The 22,875-nt window shown below is 38.6% G+C and overlaps 3 protein-coding genes across 4 annotated transcripts in view; all 3 read right to left on the bottom strand.

Annotated features, from left to right (window-relative positions):
- Positions 1 to 22,875, bottom strand: part of LOC102079988 (nectin-4) — a 91,862-nt gene that overhangs the window by 14,840 nt on the left and 54,147 nt on the right. Inside the window, exon 1 of one of the 2 annotated variants that reach the window (XM_025903798.1) lies at positions 3,727 to 3,863. The exons of the other annotated variant lie outside the window; for it this stretch is intronic. The gene's annotated coding sequence lies outside the window, so the exon portion shown is untranslated. Of the gene's footprint in view, positions 1 to 3,726; positions 3,864 to 22,875 lie in introns of those variants that run through there. 2 annotated transcript variants of the gene reach the window in all.
- Positions 1,251 to 22,775, bottom strand: LOC109194266 (nectin-4). Its single transcript, XM_005465536.4, has 8 exons — positions 22,514 to 22,775; positions 20,851 to 21,192; positions 20,449 to 20,751; positions 19,048 to 19,141; positions 5,678 to 5,832; positions 4,727 to 4,820; positions 4,184 to 4,257; positions 1,251 to 3,888 (listed from the first exon to the last, which is right to left on the bottom strand). The coding sequence occupies exons 1-7, from the start codon at positions 22,623 to 22,625 to the stop codon at positions 4,242 to 4,244; spliced, it is 1,116 nt and encodes a 371-aa protein (XP_005465593.1). The 5' UTR covers positions 22,626 to 22,775; the 3' UTR covers positions 1,251 to 3,888; positions 4,184 to 4,241.
- LOC102079324 (uncharacterized) lies at positions 11,003 to 13,381 on the bottom strand. Its single transcript, XM_005465535.4, has 2 exons — positions 11,512 to 13,381; positions 11,003 to 11,474 (listed from the first exon to the last, which is right to left on the bottom strand). Exons 1-2 carry the CDS (start codon positions 12,574 to 12,576, stop codon positions 11,379 to 11,381), a joined length of 1,161 nt encoding a protein of 386 aa, XP_005465592.1. The 5' UTR covers positions 12,577 to 13,381; the 3' UTR covers positions 11,003 to 11,378.

The raw sequence follows: 22,875 nt of genomic DNA, 5'->3' as shown, positions 1-22,875 counted from the left end.
GTTAATTGGATCCGGTCTCCCTGCCAGTGCCAGTGCGCCATGGCACGACACCTTTCATCACTTTTTGACAGAAAGCCAAGACTTAGTATTTGCCAAAAAACATTATTGCCTGTATTTAAACTGTTATAAATGACTGGTTGGCCTATAATCTGTGAAGCATATCTCAAACATATTTCTCATGAATGATATAAAGCCAATTTGAGCCACAGACAGACGGTAGAAGCTCCAGTCAGTTTTTGGCAAAGTGACTTTTGTATCTCCTTTATTTATCCAGCTGAAAAGTCTCATTGACAGTAAAAAAAATGTCTTAAAAAAAAAGACAGCTCTGGCCAATTGGGCAGCAGACAAATAAATATAATAGTTCTATAAAGGTAATGTATGTGACCAAAAGGGACTGGATGATTTTATGTAGGCACAATAATCCAGAGTCATAAAGTTATTTGCAAAACTGGTCATTTCTTTATTTTATATATAACCTCTTTCATAAATTCTGTTGACTATAGTCTATTTACTAATATACATAAAGACGTTACACTTTACCTTGCAGTACAGAATTTAGTGTGGAAAGAGAAAAGCTGGAGCTGAAAAGCAAAGAGAGAAAAATAAAAACTTAAACTTCCCATTATTTTCCAGTTAACCTTTATGTATGAATGCTAGAAGAGGAGATAAAATTGTTGGAAAGCAGGACATTTGTGGATTTTTTTTTTTAATCCTTTAAAAAAAAACTCAGTCTGCATCCTGCACTCAATCGTTACATTTTCTATAAGAAACAATGAAGTGAATCCGAGCCCTCACCTGCTCCCTAACACGAACAAAAAAAAGACAGTTTGTGGCCTAACTGGTGCAGACAACTGGGGAACTGAAATATAAAGTAGAAAAAAGGGTAGTTTGTTAATCAGTGAGGAGAAAGCTGTTAAAATAAAGGTTTAAATAATATGTTGTCAAAGTAGCACTTCACTTTGTCTCTAGGTTGAGTACAGCTTCCAGAAACAGCTCTTTTATTTCTTCTTACTTTCTTTGTGTGATGATTTTGGATAAAAAGTAAGAAGTCATGCTGTTAATTGCTGGGTGAGTCCAGAGCTTATAAGTTTATTTCAAAGAAATAAACAAAAAGAGCAATTTTACTTCTAATTTGTGGGCTCAAGGTTACAAATACTGAAATAGGGAGCGGAGACAGAATCAAGAACAGGCTAGTTTGGCAGGTTTGCTGAGTGGAGGTGGAGTAGAGGACTCAAACGCAGGACTCACGGTGAAGGTTCAGGGTGTTTATTGTGAGGGACAAATGGCAAGAACAGGAGATGGCTGACTAACTGAATAACTGAACTGAAAGAACGGCTGACTGATCTGAGTGAAAGGCGAAAGCAAGGACTGGACAGTAGTGACAACATCCACATTAACATCAATGACACGACACTGGACTGGTTGAACTGAGGAACATAAATACACAGGCTGGGTGATGAGTGATTAGAAACCGATGAGTACACAGCTGAACATAATGAACTAATGGTACATGGGAAGAGGACTGAACATAATGCACACAGACCAAGGCTAACACAATAAAACAGGAAGTGAAACAGGCAGAAGATAAACAGTAAACATGAACTAAAAATACTGGGTCAACGACCCAGAAACCCTGACATAGTTCATTTAAAAAAAAATTACAAAAAATCGTAACAACACTCTTTTGTTTTCATAATTCCATCCATTTTGAGAAACAAAACACATTTAATAAAAATAAATAGATAAATAAGGAAACACTTAAACAGCAGAAAAACTGCTCTTTATTCTAGCATTTTCTTTTCAAGATGTTGATATGGATGTTCTAGTTGTCCAGGGTTGAAATCATTTTGTCATTTTACGGCTCATGTTATCAAAACTGTCACATTCTTATCAGCCAGATCATTAATCAGCATGGCCAGACAGACTGTTCATGCACATGCATCAACTTCCATCTGACTCTCAAATAATTCTCCAATTTGCTTTCTGATCGACAATTCAGAGCATTTGTTTAAAATTCCATCCAAGATGAGGCCCACGAAACTGAGGTCTTGGTGACGTAACTTGGCCCTTGATTTATTGAATTGCACTTGGTCTGGCCCCTCAGCCATGGCAAAACCTTGCCTGTTTCAAGGTGTCTTGTTGTTGCTTTTTCAGTTTACCTGTTGTCACTTTCATTGGTTTATGCTTCTCAACTGGACAAACTGATATTCATAAAAAGCAAAGCAAAACTGTTTGCTTTGCACTCGCTGCTATAGTTTTCCATGCTCGCAAGTAGCTCTCTGCGTTTGGAGATAAATCCTGCTCGCCCAAATAAACTTGCTTTTGACTTTCTGGATTGTCCGGATCCCAAACGAGGACAAAGTCCTAATATGATTGGTCACTTTGATGGACACTTCAGGTTATGCGTTAAACTGAGTTATACTGTCGCAATGACAGAAACACTGTTTTAAACTGTATTTATTTACCATCTGAAAAACAATGTTTGCTGAATTAATTATGAATTAACAGCGATTCGTTGCTGTGCAGCAGTGGAAATACTGACAACTGTCACTGGATTACTTTAATGTTGAAGAAATATTTTAAACCCGAGGATTCTAATGCAAGTTCAGAAGCCTCTGCACTGCTGTCCCATTAATCCATTATACAGTATCATGAAGCTTCTATGATTTAAAAATTTAAAAAAAAAACGGGATACAGGAAAGGAAGTGTGCATCAGAATCTGGCTATTATAAGCCAAAATACAGACGTTTAAACCCGCCAACAAAACATTGCTTAGTCTGCAGCAAACACATGTAACTGCACATACTTGACTGGACGGGACTTCTTCAAAACATGCCCCAGAATTCTGACATTTTTAAGATGTTTTTCAGTAATAAAGTAAAGGCCAAGATAAATCAGCACACCCACTGGTGCACAATAGCAATAACAGCTGCAGTTAAACTGGCAAACTACGCTTTCGAAAAGCCAATAAATCCTCAAGACTGATGTGTAGCACAGATCAAATCTTTCATACTGATTTTTTGATTAAGGCCTATTCATAAAAGAATAACTACACAAATGCAAATATTACATTATGAACTCTAATCCAATGTAGCAGAATGAGATTAATATGAAGTATAAATCAACTTATAAATTGTGGTGTGCACTTTAATGACTCAAAAAATTGAGTAAAATTTGACGTATATTTAAATGCAGATATTTAATAGTATTTTTAAATATTTCTCTTGCTAGTCTCTTTATGGACTATTAAGATTTTAAATAAATATATAAGTTTAGCAAAGAAAAACTAAAACAATTTAAATAAAACTGTACAAAAACTATTTGAGCAGTGACAACACACAGCAGATAAGTCTGTGGCGTTTCTCTGTGGTCTGCAGTGTGAAAAAGAAATTGAATAATTTGCTCGGATTATGTTTTTGCTTGCGGATATGTTATGACATAAATATAATTCCATAGGGCAACAACAGATGAGAAATTAACTTCAATATCGATAAACTGGATATTATAAACTTAAAAACTTCCATCGTTACCCAGAAGGAAGGACTGTAGGGAGCAAAATGTGTACTTTTATTATTTTTACTTACATTTATTACCATAGTATGTGCATCAGTGCACAACACATCACAACACATCACAGTAAAGAGCTCAACTTAGCCTCCCAGACTTTCTTCTAATAAGCAGACGTGGAAACAAGCAATTATCAAATTACAATGACTATATACTTACTACTGCTGCAAGCACTTTTAACTGCTGATGAAAGCAGTTTAAACTGTTGGTGGAAACACAAGTACAGATCTCAAACTGTACCTACACCTGTTCTTCAGGTCTGTCGGTGGAGCCTTCTGTTCAAATGTTTATCCTTTTCTTCCACAGCTGTCAGACAGATTGCTGAGGCAGACAATTCAGAAGATTTGTTTAAATTTACATTTAATTTCAAATCTTTCAAGATATTTAATATTAAATAATTTAGTATTCAACACACTATGAAAAAGATCAGTTTTATTCCTGAGCTGCTTATTTAATTTAAGAGCAATGTTTTGTAAAAATAAATATATCTTCAGTATTTTCATAACAGACAGTTTTACATTAAACAAATTCATCAGTACAAGAATATTTTGAGACATATTTAACTTTGAGTGAAACAAAAGAGAGCTAGGACATATTTTAACAAATTGTAATTGACCTCAGTCTTGTTGTTGATGTTCTCCGTGTTCTGGTTGCTCATATTTTGCTCCTCTGGCTTATGGCTGCCCACCACTATGTGTGTTCAAAAAGATACATTTTGTTTGAATTGTACATAGAATATTGCTTATGATATCCCTTTTATATCTCCTTCCTGGATGAAGTCAAGTCTATTGCACTTAGCTAATTGGTGCACTTTGTTTTTCACAGAATGTATCAACTTTTTAGAGTTTCTTTGATGACATCTGCAACTTCTAAACAACTTTCAGATTGCAAATGCCACACGTAGATTCCTCTCCATACTTTTTACCTGTTAAATTTGTGAAGAAATAACCCAGAAACAGTCCACACAGCTTTTGAGAAAATTGCTGAAAGAATTTGGAGTGCCTCAAAATAAAGACTGTGCATTAAAAATAAAACATATATTTTTTCAAAATTTTTGAACTGAAGAGTTTGCAATTTGAATAACTGCATATGCTTTGACATCAGAGGTATTACATATAATTCTGCATATTAGTTACATGCAAGTTAATGTTTGACGTACCTTTGAAGTTTATAAAAGTACCATACTGCAGCCCCAACAACATTCAAGGAAAGCAAAACACCAAATAAGGCCCAAGCAGCAGCGGATGCTCCTACTGAGACAAAATAATGAAGAATATTATTAACATGAGGTGATCTATCATTCGTTCTCATTTTTACACTGTTTAGTTTTATAATTCACATTTAGGTGACTCAGGCAGTATTCAAACAACATGTACCCAACACAAACCAAACATAGCAGACCACAGAGAACAAAAATTCACAGACCAGCTTTGTTGGGGCCAAATTAATGCCTCTGGTGCTTTTTGCCAGTGGTAACTGTGCTACTACTCCAAAAAACAAAGAAAGTGGGAAGGTGAAAGGTGTGTTGGAGTGAGAGAGAAGGTAAGGGAGAAGTCTGGGAGACAGTGGCGATTCTTCAATGGACATGTAGGTGAAGGGAACACATGTTGTAGTGTTTAGTAGGTACGGCGTTGAGAAGAGAAATGCAGAAGTACAGATGCAGTAGACAGAAGCGGTCCTAGCCTGTTTGGTGCCTTGGGCAAACACTCCCCTCCCCCCCTCTGGTGAAGTCTTGCCTGGTGTAGTAGACCCCAGTCTCGCTCTCTCTCTCTCTCTTATGTATATATAAATATATATGTATATATATATATATATATATATGATGGGCTTTACCAAATGTTTAAAACAAACAAACAAAAACAAACTTTGTTGTACTGACAAGTTCTGAAGCACAAAAGTAAATGAGATAAGTTGATATGACTGTGAAAAGAACCTATCACAAGCTGGGACCTGCTCTAGGTTTCAAATGGTGGAACTGACGTGAGACAACCACTTCTTTAAGCTTATAAGATCAAACAGCATAATATCAGAAAGACACAACATCCTCAAAAGGTCAAATCTAAAAATCAGAGACAAATTCACTGCACAGCTAAATCCAAGCTGACCTCACCTGATACCACATGCACATAGAGCTGACCGTGTTTTTTTCCATATGTGTTGGATGCTTCACACCGATAGAGGCCATTTAGATCAGAGGTCAGGCTCAGCAGTTGTAGCTTTGCACCCTCTACTTTGACACCAGGCTGTGGCAAAGGCTGGCCAGATCTGTAAAAATATGAAAGAGCCTCAAGATGAAAAATACAGAGGGGGCAGAAAAATGTGAGTCATGTCAAAATTTAAATGAACTTCAGTTATTAGCTTTTTGAGCTAGCTATTTCGTTACGCACACCAAGATGATGTATTCTTTAATTTCAACCTACTTTGCATAGCCCAGGTAACTCAAATGTTTACAGTCTTCTATATAAGTTCATAACTTAAGAGTATTAAATATCAAACAATTCAGTTTTTTCAAATGCTTTTTTAAATGATTTTCATCATGGAGGCTTTTCATTTCAAAAGGCTATGTCTAACGAGATGCAAGTGCCAATGCTAAATGAATATGATAATGCATTTATTGCTAACAATCACTTATAATAAGGACGAGATGAAGCTTAAGACATTAGCATTGTGTCTACATTCCAGGGGCGGATCTAGAAGGGTGGCATGGGGTGGCAAGTGCCACCCTAAAATGATCTCTTGCCACCCCAAGTGCCACCCCAGTTTTGCATATGACAGTGTTGTTTATTAAAATAAGATAGCATTAACAGTTTGAGTGTAGTTACAGTCAACAGTGAATATAAATGCTAAAACTGAATATATTGCATAGTGTTCTCCCCCTCCACCATTAACAAATGGTTCAGCCCATAGCGCCGACCGGCTTTTTTCTTGTTTTCAGTAGCAAGTGATGCTTATGATTGTGCCAGAGCACATTTTGAACAACACCATGGGAATTTCGGATTTTACACAGGTGGTTGGATGTTACACTCTGGAAATGGAAGGAAGGTGAGTGTTATTAACCCTCTGTGGTCCACGGACACGCTGCACCTACAAATCACATGACTGATTTAAGCTGACATAGCAACAAGCTGCAGCTACGCTGAGTCTCTGTTTCAGCCCACATTGAAAGTTTGGACTTCAAAGTTTTTAAATTTTAATTACAGGCGAGTAAATCCAGAGTTATGACAATATATATAAGCCACGCTTTTTTCTAAATACTGTTGTCACGTTTGTGTGTGTGTGTGTTTTAAGCGTTTTCTAAGGACAGCACGAAAATAGTAAAGAAAGGAAAAGAAGCCACCTCTTTCCTATCGGTGGAAAAATGTACCATGTCGACCAATTTAAAAAAAAGTCAACACGTGGGATTTGGTTGTTTAGGAAGAGGGGAGAGTTTTGGGAGTGACGGTAATGGCAGCGAGACAGACAGAGCGAGAGAGAGAGAGAGAGAGAGTTTTTAGATGTGGGAGATTTCTGACATTTAGTGTGGAGTGTATACTTAGTGTGTTGTGTTGTCTTGTGTAGTTGTTCTGTTGTGTAGTCGTTGTTTTGTTTTGTGTGTCAGTGAGGGCACTAATGAATGTCACAAAGGCACATTTGCAATGTAAACACTGTCACTAAGTAGAGAACCAGCGGAGTGATACACCTCCTGTTGTCAGGCCTGCAGGTTTATCCCTGTGCTGTTCTCCTCTGTCTTTTGGTAGACAAACCTTTTTTTTTTACTGGCACTCATCATTTGTGGGGCATCTTATTGCGAAACCTGATTGTTCTCTCATTTTAGTTTTAGTAATATTTTTAAATGGTTGTAGAAAATGAAAAAAAACGGCAGGTGTATTGGCTGCATTTTTAGATAAATAGTTGTATATGTTTATTCAATTTATATTTGCATTTCAAGTTATAAAAATTTACTCAACATGTCTGTTTTTTTTTACAGTAAAAAATACTACTAGGATTTTAAGTTCTTTGTGTGATTTCAGATCAGTAATACTAATGCAGTATGTCAGTGAAAAAAACTAAATTCAGTTGAGCTGAAAAGAATGATACCAAACAAGGCAAGGGGAAAAAATAAAATGAAACAATTTGAGGGTGAAATACAAACGTAAACTCAAAAGGAGTCAAAAATGGCCGGTTGTATTTCAGACCTCTGTGGGTTAATCCAACAAATCATGAAAAATTAGGTTTAAATTTTTGTTCATGACAGTGCAGATTTCTGACATTTTGTGTAATTTAAGCATCTAACAATGTGATTGTTTTCTAACAAAAAACAGTGTGAAACTTAAGTTAGATTTGTGTTTGTAAATGAACCGCCCCATGTTGTGTAGCTTTCTGGATTTTATACTTATTGTGCTACATATTTATTTATTATACAGGCTGTACAGTACATAGAATCAAAACTCACATGTTTTATGTAACTAAAGTGTGTAATTATGTGGGCTACCTACAATAATTAAGTTATAGACTATATTTATATGAAAAACCTGTATACTTACTGCATTTGAATCATTTTAACCATATGTAACCACCTGCATGTGTGTTTGGGGAAAAAAAGGGCTTTGATTTTGCCACCCCATTTGATTTCTTTGCCACCCTCATGTCACCCAAAGAAAATTTCTCTAGATCCGCCCCTGCTACATTCATGACAGTACCTTCCTCTAATACATTTCTTATATGTCTACATCGCTCTGCCTATAGATCCTCAGAGTACTTGTGCTCACCTGCAAATAGAAAAACACAAGCACTTCGGTTCAGCGTGGTTGTACTCTGCAGGCTGTCCGTGCACTAAAACACACAGGACCCCTAAGCTGTCCCATCCAGTAGAGTTGGATGTCTCGAGACCGGTCTTGGTCTCGAGACCGGTCTCGAGACCACTTTTACGTGGTCTTGGTCTCGTCTTGGTCTCGACGGACTTTTGTCTTGGTCTTGTCTTGGTCTCGACTGACTTTCGTCTCGGTCTTGGTCTCGGTCTTGCGTTCTCAAATCGACATAGTGTTCGGGAGATTTGGAGTCAACCATCAGCGGAGCGGGGGGGTGGCTTACTGGGCTTAAGCCCGGGTCATTTTTTCAGAAGCATGGGGTTTTTTGTAGTGTAATTTGTTAGTTAGATGCCTGACTGACAACTGTATAAAACAAAAACAACACACGAAGCACAGAGCGCACCGTCGTAAATTCCCCCTAATTTTGGTATGATCCGAGCTCAGGCACTAGGCGACTGAGCGCAGCACGCATGTGAGCGAGGGGGGAGAAGCTGCTGCCTGCGAGTTTGCTGCAGACAGGAGAGCTTAAGTTTGACCAGGTACCAAAGCAAATCATTCGTACTGTACAAATAATGTAAATATGACGGTGTATCACAAAAGATCGATATCAAACTGATCACTTGGTTGCGTTACTTGCTCTTCGAGTGAATCAACAAATGGATAAATAAAAAGCCGAACGACAATGCTGATTTTTTTAGAGAGTCTTAGCTTACATTTCATATTTTCAGTTGTTACCCTCCACGGCTAAATAAACTCTCTAAATCGGTTTCAGTTGTGTACTGATGAACACATCAATGGACATAAGAAGCTTCTTTCAAAGAAAAAACTCAGGTAGATGTTATTTTATATATTATGCTTTGTATGTTGTTCAGTATATCTATGCAAAACAAGAGGAATTTCAATACACAGCAGTATATTCACAGTTGACACCAGATATTTACATACACTTTAGGGAGAAAACATAAAAACCTTTTTTTTTTTACTGTTAAACATCAATTTAGAGTAAACTTGTTTTGTTTTACATAAATGTTGAAATATCTTTTGAATTAGTTAAATGTCAGAATTAAAAGAGGGAGCTGTCTATTTTAATCACTTTCATCAAATTTAGGAGTACATATACACTAAGTTTATTGTTAATTAATAAGAAAACTCCAGACGATTCCATTCTGAGCTGAAGAAGCTTCTGATAGGTTAGTAGAGTCCATGTGAGTAAGTTTGTGGCACACCTGTGGATGCATATAAGGCAAAACACAGAGCCTGTTTCTGTGACATGTGAAAATCAAGAGATGTCAACCAAAGCACCAGGAAAAGAATTGTGGAGCTCCATAAGTGTGGCTCAGTTTTGAATACAATTTACAATTAAGAAATACATATAGTTTCTCTCTTTACTCTTAAATTTAACAAATATGTTTTTATATTTATCAATGTAAAAAAATAAACATTTAGTCTGATTTGATGTTACAATTAAAAAAGTGTTTGTGTTTTTATCTGAAGAGTATGTAAATATCTGGTTTCAACTGTATATTTGATGATGTTGGTGTTTGGCTTGATTGTCAGCACAAAGAGGGAGAGAGAGGAGAAGAGAGGGAGAGAGAGGAGAAGAGAGGGAGAGAGAGGAGAATGAGGACAGAACAGAGATGGAACAAGAGCAGGTGAGACACACATGTTAGTCAAATGGTTGTTTGCCAAAACTCATCAGAACATGTATCTAGTGCCTAGTGTAACTTTCTAGATACAATTTGTTACGTTTCAAATTCTATATTTATTAAGTTATGCAGGCTTGTTTGCACAACAAGGCTAAATAATTATATAAACTTTTCTGAATCTAAATAGTGTACTTTGGTAGAATTAAAAAATAAGTGTAGTGCAGGTCTATGATGATTTTTAGTGCTACTATCATCTAGTTCTGATTCTGGTTCTGTCTTGGTTAAATCCTAAGTAGTCCTGATTTTGAACTGTTGTAGTCCTGTTTTAATTCCGGATCAGTTCTGGGTCTGGTTGAATTGGGGTTTAGTCCCTGTGTTTTGATACAGCCCCGACTTTGTTCTACCTTGCTGCTTAATTAAAAAACTAGTTTAAGGTGTCCTGCATATGTGATATTTATTTTTTTTCCTATATGAAGTCATTCTTTTTTTAACAAAACTCAAAATGGAGCCTAATAATCTTTCAGTTATTTCTACCCTCACTTAATTTCCTTTCGCTGCTCAGCTCTCACACAGTGGTTCAGCTATGCTCCAATCCCTCCATATTGTGGCCAATCACAATATGGAGGGATAATATCATTATGTGAAAAACAGAGAGGGTGAGAGACGCGACAGTCAAGTGGAGCGTGCGTCTGTCCTCTCAGTAAGTGAGTGAGACAGTAGACAGCGGTGTGAGGGCTGTGCGAAAGCAAAAACACATAAATATGCCTGACACCCGTAAACGAAGCAGCGTCTGGCTGGAGTTTAAAGACTTTTTTTGTCTCGGTCTTGGTCTTGGTCTCGTCTCGACTCGGTCTCGGTCTTGGTCTTGGTCTCGATACCCTATTGTCTTGGTCTTGTCTTGGTCTCGATACCCTATTGTCTTGGTCTTGTCTTGGTCTCGATACCCTATTGTCTTGGTCTTGTCTTGGTCTCGGATTAGGCGGTCTTGACTACAAGTCTACCATCCAGTGCCTTCTTCTTCTTTTTTTTCTGTTAACGGCGGTTGGCAACCAACTTAAAGGAGCATTACCGCCCCCTACTGTTCCGGAGTATGGGACAGACAGCTTACAACCTATAGCAAAACAAAAAAACAAAAAACAAAAAAACCCCTACAGTCTTTCATAAACCCCTATATCCTTCAGAAACCCCACCAATTCCCTTATCTGTGCCCTACTACCCTCCAACACACTCTTCAGAGTAAACTCCCTAACTCCCAGCTTCTTCATTCTATCCTGCAGATCCTTCCTCTCCACTTCATACCCCTTGCACTGCAATATTCCATGCTCTACCATCTCCTCCTCCTCCTGGCACACTCCACAGAACCCCATCTCATGTTCTCCTACCATCTGTAGTGTTTTATATAATGTACAATGACCCAGTCTAAGCCTGGTAATGACCACCTCTTCTCTCCTATTACCCCTATGCACCCTAAGCCCTGTCACCTCCTTCTTAAGATGATACAATTGCCAGCCCTTACTCCCAGAATCCCACCGCTTCTGCCACTCCTTAACAACCTGCCTCCAAACAATACCTTTTGCTTCAGATTTCCTGCTTTTAATTTCCATCTCAATCCTATTTTTATTCAAAACTCCTTTAGCCAATCTATCCACTTTTTCATTTCCACTGATTCCTACATGAGCTGGCACCCAAAGAAAGTGAATATTGACGCCACTACACCTTATTCTGCTTATAGTCTCCAGAATATTATACAGCATATCCTGCCTTGTCTTTGAACAAAATGATTGTAAACTTGAAAGAACAGATGCCGAGTCAGAACATACTACCACTTGTCTGATTTTTGAATATTCTATCCATTTCAATGCTACCAAAATTGCTGCCATCTCAACTGTGTACACTGCCAGTCCATCCGAAGTGCATCTGTTCATTCCAATATTTTTTGATGGGACCGCTATTCCAAACACCGTAATTTCATTGTCCAGATTTTTAGCACCATCTGTGAACACATGAATACACTCAGGGTATTCATTCAACCTGTGAAATTGGAATGCTGAAACAAGATCCAGTCTTCCTTTCAATTTTCTTTTCAGATCCAGCAAGTACCAGTCCACAGAAGGGGTCTCCAATAACCATGGAGGAACCACAGGGAACACTACTGCAGGACATATTTTAAGGTCATACACATGACACTCCTTAGCCCAGTGATTCCCCACCTTTCCAAAATGATCCTTCTGACTTTTCCCATATTCCCAGCACTCCAAAATTACCTCCTTTGTGGGATGCGCGTCACCATGACCACCGAGATGAACCCAGTAATTCACAGATATTTGCTTCCTCCTAAGATCTAGAGGCATTTCCCCCATCTCCACCTGTAGGGCATTGACTGGAGACATTTTAAAAGCTCCACAGCACACTCTAAGGCTTTCCGACTGCAGAACATCCAAACGTCTCAACACAGAAGGAGCTGCCGAACCACACGCCACACACCCATAATCAAAGACCGATCCAATTAATGCCTGGTAAAGTCTTTTCAAAGCAGAAGAGCTCGCTCCCCAATCCCTCCCAGCTACACACCTCATAACATTAATAACTTTTTTGCATTTGGTTTCAATCCGGTCAATATGCTCTCTCCATGTCAGTCTCGAATCAACATCCAGTGCCTGCGCAATCTTCTTCTTCTTCTTCCATTTTAACGGCAGCTTGCATCCATAGATGTTGCATTACTGCTGCCCCCTGGAGTTTACTTCTTAGTTCTTACTTAGTTTATCACATCTAACTCTTTAAATCCTCTTAAATAATCCAGTATCTCTCAGAAACTGAAGAACCACTCCTTTCCCTTCATGACATCCTAACCACTCAACCGCCTTTCAAATTTTCCATTTCTACCCTCATCATTCTCTTATAGTTACCATACCTCCTGCAGTTAATAAATACATGCTCAACCTTTTCCATAACACCACACCAATTACATAACCCCGTCAAATGTTTCCCCATCCTTAAAAGAGTGCTATTCAGGTAACAATGCCCTGTTCTTATTCTACTCATATAACAATCTCCTCCTGCCTATTCATTCCTTTATTTCTTTTTACTTCTACTGTATTTTGTACCCAGTACAACTGTCTCCCTCTAGTTTCCTTATCCCATGCCATTTTCCATAACTTCTTACTTTCTTTCCAAACTATACACTTTCCTTCAGATTTAGATAATGGTATCTGAACATCTAAGTCTACTCTTTTAATAACTTCTTTAGCCATCCTATCCGCTCTTTCATCACCCATAATGCCTTTATAGCTGGCGTCAACTTTATTACTACACTTTTCCCCTGTTTACACACTCTGTGGTGAGCAAACATAACTTCATACAGAATGTTCTGATCATTACTTGTATTCAATGTTCCCTCTAAGCTGCGCACATGCGCAATTGCGCACTGCTGGCACGGTCTCTGCGCACAGAAAATCTGTGTTGCGCACAAAAAAAATTAACCTGAATTGAAGTTAAAATGAATACTTTAACAATTCTGTTTTGCAGTGTTAGTCAGTGAGTGACTGGCTGCTCCCATATTGTATTAGAACGATGCCACCTTATCCCAAAGTCCAGCCAATAATGCGATTTACATTCGTATATACGCAGCTAATCAACGTGGTTGACAGGCTATGACAGCGTCCTTATGTGCCGACACCGGTGTTTTAGCTAGCAAAGCGGCGTGGCTGATGTGCAGTGAAGCCACGTTAATGACAACGTGTACAACCATTGGAGATGTGAGCAGGACAGACGGAACAATTGACGGAAAATGTGTGGACTTTATACCAGTTTTTAAATTGTGTTGATAGGCCACGTAAAACCAGAGTTGTGATAAAAATATTTGCAATGTTTGGTTTTGTTCCTGAATACTGTCGTTATTTATATTTACTGCGGGAAGAAACGTTTTATAAGAAAAAAGGCTCGAAAGCGCTCTCCGCCTGTGAGCAAGAACAAACTCCACCCCCCTCTCCCTTTCCTATTCGTCCAAAAAAGTACCATGTCGACCAATCAAAAAATGATATGGCAACGTGGCATCTAGTTGTTAAGAAACGGGGGGAAGTTTTAGGAGTGACGGCGGTGCTTTGATATGTGAGAGATTTGCGACGTTTAGCGCAAATCTTGTGTACTTAGTGTGTAGTGTAGTTTTGTTGTGTGTGTCAGAACAATGAGGCGGCTGCTGAATGTTACAGGTGTTACAGGAGTGATACATCTCCTGTTGTCAGGCCTGCAGGTATCAGGCTGTTGTTCTCCTTTATCTCATAATGGACAGAAATTGGCACAAATAATTTGTGTGGCATCAGATTTGATGCAGAACAGCTGATTGTTCTGTAAATAGTTTGAAATGTTTATTTAAAAATGCCTTGGCTGCATTAAAAAAAAATAGCTGCAAAAATCTTTGTTGTTTGCCAAACTGAGTTACTTTTTTGAAGAAGTAACTATATAATTAATTGCCCAACATTGGTCATTATATACTCTCTCCCAGACCACAGACTCATAGTACAAGTCAGAGCTTTTTTTAAAAAGAAAGAAAGTTGTGTTTTCAAAATTGGAGTTCAAGTTATTTTTACTTCCAATAGTGTTAACATACTACACAGGTCAATGACTAGATTTTTTTTTACATTTTCATTGTAAGTGGGCTAAAGCAGTTAATTAAAAGTAGTCTAACATAAATGTAAATGCTGTAATTTGATTATTTTAATAAATCATGTAACTTGGATGGATTAGATGCCGGCACGACCACAGTGCACACGTCTGATGTCGCTCACAGTGGTCCAAGGGATCGCTCAGGGAGTTTGTGTGTTCGCTCAGACACGTGACAAATTAGAGGGAACATTGCTTGTATTCCTATTTTCAATGCTTAACACCGCTGACAATGAATCACTGCATATTATTACTTTTGGAATTCTGCTGTCTTCCACCCATTCTAAGGCCATCAATATGGCATATAGCTCTACTGCATATATACTCAGAAAGTTTGATGTTCTTTTCCCAAACTTGCTATTTAATTCTGGAACTACCACTGCCACACCAGTTGCTTCACTTTCTGGATCTTTCAATCCATCTGTGAACACCTGCACATAGCCACTGTACTTGCCCTTGAATCTACTATAAAATTCTTGACAAAGATCTGTTGTGACTTCCCTCTTTTTGATATCCACTAATGTCCTATCCACTTGGACAATCCCATGTCCAAGTGGGCGTTAAAGGCCATACCACTGTCTGGCTGAATTCTTTGTCATATACCTTAACTACGCTCGCCCTATCATCCCCAACCCATCCAAAACTATTTTTGAACTCCTTCCCTCTTTCTCAACAATGTTCCAACACCTTCTTAACAGGATGATTCTTGTTGGGACCTTTCAAATTAACCCAATAGCTAACCATTAACTGCTGCTTTCTATTATGCAGGCAATATGAGGCATTTCTCCTGCTTCCACCTGAAGAGCACATACTGGCGTTGTTTTAACCGCCTCTTAACAAATCGACAATGCATGAGCTTGGATAACATCCAACTTCTTTAACCAAGTTTTAGCAGCTGCCCCATACACCACACATCCATAATCAATCCTCGATCGAATTAACATGACATAGATACTTTTAAGTGCATCAAAATTGGCACCCCATGACAACCCTGCTAAACACCTCATGATATTAAGAACCTTTTTACTTTTCCAAGTACTTTTCCCCCTTACCATACCACTCCGGCATCAGCGAAAAGTCATTTACCAAAACTATCAGATATCTCTTTAAAAATATCATTAATCATAACCGAAAACCATGTTGGACTTATGACACTTCCCTGCGGGGTTCCATTTTCTGTTTTGCATGGCTCTGACACATGTGTCCCTATCTTAACTTGAGTGGTTCTCACACATAAGAAATCCCATATCCAGTTAAACTTCCATCCTCCTATTCCTAAACCATACAATTTAATCATTAAACCCTCTCTCCAGAGCATATCACATGCCTTTTCTAAGTCAAAGAACATAGCCAGTACCACTTCTATATTAATCTGTGCCTTCCTAATTTCATCCTCCAGACATAAAACCAGATCCATAACGCCTCTTCACCTACGAAAGCCACTTTGGTACAATGCTAAGATATTGCTTGACTCTAAGAAGTGAACCTACCTCTCATTCACCATCCTTTTCATCACTTTACTCACATTAGAAGTCAGAGCAATGGGCCTATAGTTCCCAGAATCACTATGGTCCTTCCCAGGTTTCTTTACTGGCATAATTATTGCTTCACTCCCCCACAGCAAGTGATGTGCATTAAAATCTCCACACCATATGATATTTTCTTTCATACCCATTTCTTCCAGCTTACTTATTTCCAGCTTTTTACAAGGATTGTAGAAATTATTAATCATAATCACCTTCCTTCCCAACCATACTTCAACCCCAATGTACTCCAACTCCCCGTTCCTTCCAATTTTCCTATATGGTATGCCTTCCTTAATCAATGTCAGACACCCCCCTCCATTCCCCTCTTCCCTATCATACCTAACTGCTATATATGCATACACCCTAAAGTCCAAACAAGGCTTTAACAATGTTTCCTGAACACAGATTATTTCAGGCTTTTCTATTTGATCATAAACAAACTGCTTGACCATTTGCCAAAAGACTCCTTGCTTTCGACTGCAAGATTAAGATGGTTACAAGAAAAGTTAACCACCACACCTCCTGGTTCAACTACGCTCCCCTTTAATATCCTCCCATCTGATATTCTTTATGTCTAAACTATGACATGCTGCTTTAACAATAATCTGAATCCTCGCTGTCTTCGACTTTACATCTGACGTTGCATTTATTACCCCCGCAATGAATGTCACCATCTTCTTCTTCTCTTCCTCCATTTTCCTTTCTACCATCTCCATAACCTTTTCCAGCACTTGCTTCTCCCCCAGCTTGGGATTCCCAGTCTGCCTCTCTTTCTCTCTTTCTTTCTTTTTTACATGCTTCTGCATACTGTATGTCACTTTTTGCATGACCCTCGTCTTTTGAACAACTGTCTGCTGTTTCATCACTTCACACCCCCAAAAAGCAACACTATGTTCTCCACCGCAACTACAACATTTTGGCTTGACTCCCACGCCACACTTTCCATACTCACGGTCCGCAGAAAATTGAGCGCACACCTTCTCTTCCCTTTACACACCTTGGCAATATGTCTAAATTCCTGGCAATTAAAACATCTCAGTGGCTTGGGTACATATTCCCTCACACTGAACCTTACAAACCCATAGAAAAGCTCCTTAGGTACCTCTTTTGTCTCAAACTCAGCCACCACAGTTTCTGTTTCCACTTTCTCTGGACCTCTAGTCATTCTCCTTACCCCTTTAACCTCACCATTTCTTAACTTTAAGTTCTCCACCACGTCCTGCATACTTACAGTTACCTGTACTCCCACAATGGCTCCTTTACTTCCATTGACTCTCCTTTCCCCAACCCTTGCAGTATTTTTCACTTTAACTTTACACACCCCCATCAGTTTCCTTGCTTTTTCCACTTGCACTTTCGTATTACAGCCAATCAGTAGATTACCATCTCTGAGTACCTTAGCATACTTAATTTCTCCCACTTGTGCTCTAAGCACTCTTGGCAACTTAAGTAGATCTATTCTCTTCACTCCCTCCTCCTCAAACCTCAAGATGACATTCGTGGTTAGATTTGCTCCCTCCCCTTTACCTTCACTATCAGATCCTTCTGAATAGTGATGGGTACCGGTGTACGGTGCCATGATGGCACCGGTTCTGACATAAACGGTAGTAACCAGACGGAAAAGCAGCGCACATTTCGGTGCTTTATTTAGGTGCTTTTTTTTTCCTGAGCCAATTCTAGCCAATCATTTTACGTTTCCGAGGATAGTAGGCGGGGCCAGGTACGTACGTTCTTTTAGAGCAGAGCTACAGATTAAAAATGCCCAAGGCGAAGCGATCAAAAGTCTGGCTGTACTTCACAGCAAAAGATGCAAACTCAGCAGCCTGCAACAAGTGCTTTAAGCTGATACTGTGATACTGTCAAAGGAGGTAACACCTCGAATCTGATGAAACACCTGGCGACGCATAGTGTTTTTTTTAAAAGTCGAGAAATGCGCCGTGTTTGATAGCTTGCTGCGAGACCTCACACCGTGCACATCTACTGCGGGTGTGGTGCCTGTTATCGGACCCGGAGTTAGCAACATCCCCCAAAAACCCAAAGAGGAGAGTCCTGGCCCCTAGCCCTGTCAGCGTAGCAGAAATGATGAGGATGATGATGGCAGCAGCAGCCGTTCTCCTCTGCGTGAGTAGCTTCATGTTGTTCGTGTGTAATTTACGTTGAGTACGCTAACCACGTTATTACATTAATGCATGTAAGGTGAACTAGCAAACACCGTCGTAGTTACATGCGGCTGTCTTCTTGTTTGATGGCAGATATTCCCTTCACCCTGGCCAAAAAGGCTAAAATGACCAAAGAAAAAGTGGAAAACAGTTAAACATGAGAGGTTTTTGGACAAAGTTTGTGTTTTTTCCATTGTTTAAGCACTGCTTCCAGCCAAGAGTGAGACCATATATGCCCTATAGCTGCAGAAAAGGCTAACATTGTTATCTTTTTACAAAAAAACAGCTAAACATGAGAGGTTTTTGGACCAATTTTGTGTTCTCCATTCTTTAAGTACCGGTTTGAGCACCGTTTAAGCACCGGCACCGTTTCAAAAGTACCGGTTTGGCACCGGTATCGGATAAAACCTAAATGATACCCATCCCTACTTCTGAACTACCCTCACTTCTCTTTTTCCTTTTCCTTTCACTAGCCCTGTCCCTCTTCCCGCCCCTTCCTAACTTTCTCCCAATGATTCTCTTCACACAGCCCGCCAACCTCCTCCTCTTCACTATCATCCATGTGTTACATGTTATACAGTGCTCAATCCAATACCTCTCTTTCTCTCTTAGGACGTTTTTTGTTTTGTGATTTTGTTTGTCACACAAACACAAAGTACTGAAATAAATATTTCAACTGAAACGATTATTCAAACTACTTTACCTGCTCCAGGTAAATTTTGCATTCGGGTTGGCTTCTGTCACACACTCAAATGAGTCCTCTGAAATCTTCTTAATGTTCACTTCTGTGGGAGAAACTGAGAAAAAACAAAGAAGCAGCCGTGTTAATCCTGAACTTGGAAAATATTCAATCATATCACAATAATGTTTCAAATAGGTCTGAATCTTGTCAAAGCCACTGTTTTACTTACTTTTCATTTAGTTTCAGAGAGTGATTCTTTCATATGCTTTCAAGGTTGTCACCAGATCACCCACAAACTTTTTCCTCATCTGCTATTCTCTGTGCACAGCATGGATCTTATGACTGAGGGAGATGAATGAAGCCCAATGAAGTAATTTTTAAGCTTGATAAATTAATTTGAAACAGCCTTTACGTCTTGGCGTGGTGTTTTGTCATGTTGGAAGTAGAAGGTCAAAAATGGATAAATAGATCCAGATTAGAAACATTGTATTCTGCAAGATAGGCTGTTACTCAATCATAGCTGAGTGGTGCTTCTATTTCACTACTATTACCCTGGATTGTTGGAGTACCTTGGACTGCATGCCTCTGAGAAATGACTGAATATCAAGAAATACTCTTACTGACACTTTAGCTCAGCTGAACAAAGCTTATCTGGGTTTTCTGGGTTGACCTCAATGGGCATCACTAATTTCACGCTGCTTTGAAGAATCTAAAAATAACTCCAACACTAATGCTCTTTGCAGTTGAAACTGTTCAATTTATCTCATGTTTCTATTTATTTGGTTTTGACAAAAAGGAGCTATTACAAGCACAATTCCCCAGACCACAAACAACCAAGTGTTTTGAACAACTTAATTCATGTATCAATATATAATGTATATATTGCACACAAGCATTACAGATAATGTATTGTCACTTGTCAGCAAGTGAAGGAACACATCACCGCCTGGATTAAAGAGAAATAGTTTCATCCTGATTTCCTCCCTTACCAAATGTCTGTCATGCTAAACATGGAGGCTAAAACAAAAACTCATCATTAAACATTTAATGCTGCCTATTGTACACGGAGTGTGCAAAGTTTTGAAGGTTTATGTCTGTTTTTCATTGAAAAAAAAAACACGGATGTAGGATATAGTAAAAAGCACTGAACATAAAGACATTAATTTTATTTTAAAAAGGATACTTAGTCATTAATTCATGATACATTCATGGCTAGATAATACTGAGTAAGGGAAGATTTGACTGCCTCAAGAGGTTTTCGCTGACTTCAGTTCAGTAGGTTCACCTTGCAGCTGATTTTAATCTTTAGTGTGTCTGTGTATCGTTTTCATATTTGATTTAATAATTAAAATATTAAAATATTTAAAATCGACAGACAAAAAAGAAGACAAATAATAAAATACATCCGCAGCTGATACTCACAGTAGACCTGTATGGTGAAGGGGAGGGTTTCTTCTTTAGACAGGGAGTCACCGCTGATGACACACTGGACCTGGTGACCGTTAATCTCTCTCGTAGGAACACCAAACAATGAGCTGACTGTGGTAGTTGTATCGTTGTCATACTGTGTGGAGTTTGTTGTCGTCTTCACTTTGTCTCCCAAAGCACCAGTGAGCCACCTCACCTCAGCAGGAGGCTTCGATCCAGCAGCCGTGCAGGTAGCAAATAAAACCTCTTCTGTGCCCAAAGTGGGAAGATTGTCCTTCACGCTTGTGAATGGAGGCACTAAAATAAATCAACATGCAAACAGGATGGTGAAAGTAACTCAGTCTCACACACAAACATTTAGAATATTTTAAATAAAAACAAAAAAAGTTTTTATACCAAACAATTTTAGAGGTATATCTGTCTTCTGATTTCCACTTGGAAAAAAGGTGAAGATGCACGTGTAGCTGCCTTCATCCTTCAGGGCAACATTGGATAACTGGAGAGTTCCATTTTTGTCATTAAAATTCCCAATATATTTAAATCGATCATCATCTCCATTGACAAACTGCGCTCCCTCTCTGGGTAAGATAGTTAGGAAATTGTCATTGCGAGGTTTTTCTCTCGTCTTCCTCTGCCAGGAAATCTGTGTCAGGTCATCATTGGTATCAATGACATAACACGGTAAGATAGCGGTACCTCCTTGAACTGCTGTCACACTTCCACCAATCACCTGGAGAGCTGTAAAGAGCATTAAACAACACTATTACTATTAGCTGAGAAATGAATGCAATAATAAATGATAAAATGTCTTCAGTATAATGTATCATGTTATAATGTCGTTTCTTATCATCATCATTAAGAAAAGGTCAGTGAAAATTTGGTGATTTTTATCTTTCGTTTTGAGATTACTTTTGAGACATTTAGGTTCAAAACATTGTGTCGGATTTAAGTGTGCGAAAATGGCCTGAAAGTGTGTCAAGAGACCGTTTTTCAAAAAGTTGTATCTTAAAGTGTTTGACATGTTTATGCAAATCAGCAAAGGTTCTTCTAGAAATGTGCTGATTTGAGATGGAATGACCCAGAAGTAAAAATACACCTCTATTATCTCGGATGATTTCAAGATAAATTTAGTTCTAGGAGTACCTGTTCACTTAAAATGAAAAAGATTAAAATTTTGGTAATGGCACCACTGGCAAAGCAAAATCTTATGTATCTGCTAAAACTAAATTTGATTGATTGGCTATAAAATGTATGAAATGATTGAGATTCACTAAAACATAGAAATGTGAAAAACAGTGCCAAAGGGCACATAGCCAGTCTGTTGGGGTCAAAATTCCTTCTAGATTGTAGGGGATCAAATACCTTTCTCACTCAATAACATGCCAATCGATTTATAACTTTAATGTAATGTTTTTTTCTGGATTTTTGGATGGCATTCAGTCTCTCTCCATTAAAATGAAACTACCATAAAAATTAGAGAGTACTAATTTCTTCGTAAATTAGCAAATTAAAAAATTCAACACGGATCAAATATTAATTATCTACACTTGTAGCTATAGTGTCTGTCTTATTAGAACCATACCAGAAACCGAACTAAACAGAAACTGTAACATAAGCTGATAATAAACTATAACAAAGACATACAAAATAAAAAAATAAAAATAAAAATCATCACCATCTCCTCATGTTGAAAATATATAGATTTGCCAAAGTCTCGCGGTCTTCCTCGATCTACAGCTGAGCACTGCATGAAAGCATGAAACAGCAGTTTTTTCAAACCACATATTAGGCTTAATGGGCAACTACGGAGTGTTTGTATTTAGTAAACCTCTGTTTTCTAGTAGTATCTTATCAGGATTTCGATTATAAACGGCTTTTATATAGCATTTGATGTCGATTCAAAGGACAATCTATCACCTTCCTTGATTGTCATTTCTAAAATGATAGTCTCGTTGAACTTAATTTACTAGAATATAGCTTTTTACGCCACTGCGTAAAACACCTTGATCTGCAGTTACATCAGCACCAAAAGCAAGGACAGGCAGCATTTTCTACTTACCGTCAGCATCGCTGGTCAGCAGAAGCGCAGATATCGGCACCAAACTGCAGAGTATTACGTAAAATTGGCTTCGCATTAAATTATCGCAATCACAGCCCGTGAAAACAGTCATTGCTTTTTTCCAGGAGAAACAGCCAGGATGGCGTCAAGCTGTATTAACACTATAGTCTCTCTCTCTTTTTCTCTCTCTCGGAGCCTGGGAGCTTGAGGGTCCTGCGCAGTATCTTAGCTGTTCCTAGGACTGCGCTCTTCTGGACAGAGATCTCCGATGTCGATCTGCTGGAGCCACTCGCCTAGCTTGCTGCACCTAGTGCTCCGATTACCACTGGGACCACCGTTACCTTCACCCTCCACATCTTCTC

The sequence above is a fragment of the Oreochromis niloticus genome, linkage group LG16 (genome assembly GCF_001858045.2).
Source record: "Oreochromis niloticus isolate F11D_XX linkage group LG16, O_niloticus_UMD_NMBU, whole genome shotgun sequence".
NCBI classification, from domain to species: Eukaryota; Metazoa; Chordata; class Actinopteri; order Cichliformes; family Cichlidae; genus Oreochromis; species Oreochromis niloticus.
This window is presented reverse-complemented; position numbering and strand designations above follow the sequence as displayed.

Bases quoted from the DNA above. Each gene is read 5' to 3' on its own strand.
- LOC102079324 (XM_005465535.4), bottom strand. From the start codon at position 12,576: ATGAGGTGTGTAGCTGGGAGGGATTGGGGAGCGAGCTCTTCTGCTTTG. The intron at 11,475-11,511 runs GGCTGGCAATTG...AGGAGGTGACAG, and splicing joins GGTGGGATTCTGGGAGTAAG to GGCTTAGGGTGCATAGGGGT.
- LOC109194266 (XM_005465536.4), bottom strand. From the start codon at position 22,625: ATGACTGTTTTCACGGGCTGTGATTGCGATAATTTAATGCGAAGCCAA. The intron at 20,752-20,850 runs GTATAAAAACTT...GATTTATTTTAG, and splicing joins TATACCTCTAAAATTGTTTG to TGCCTCCATTCACAAGCGTG. The intron at 19,142-20,448 runs GTGAGTATCAGC...GTTTTTTCTCAG, and splicing joins CTTCACCATACAGGTCTACT to TTTCTCCCACAGAAGTGAAC.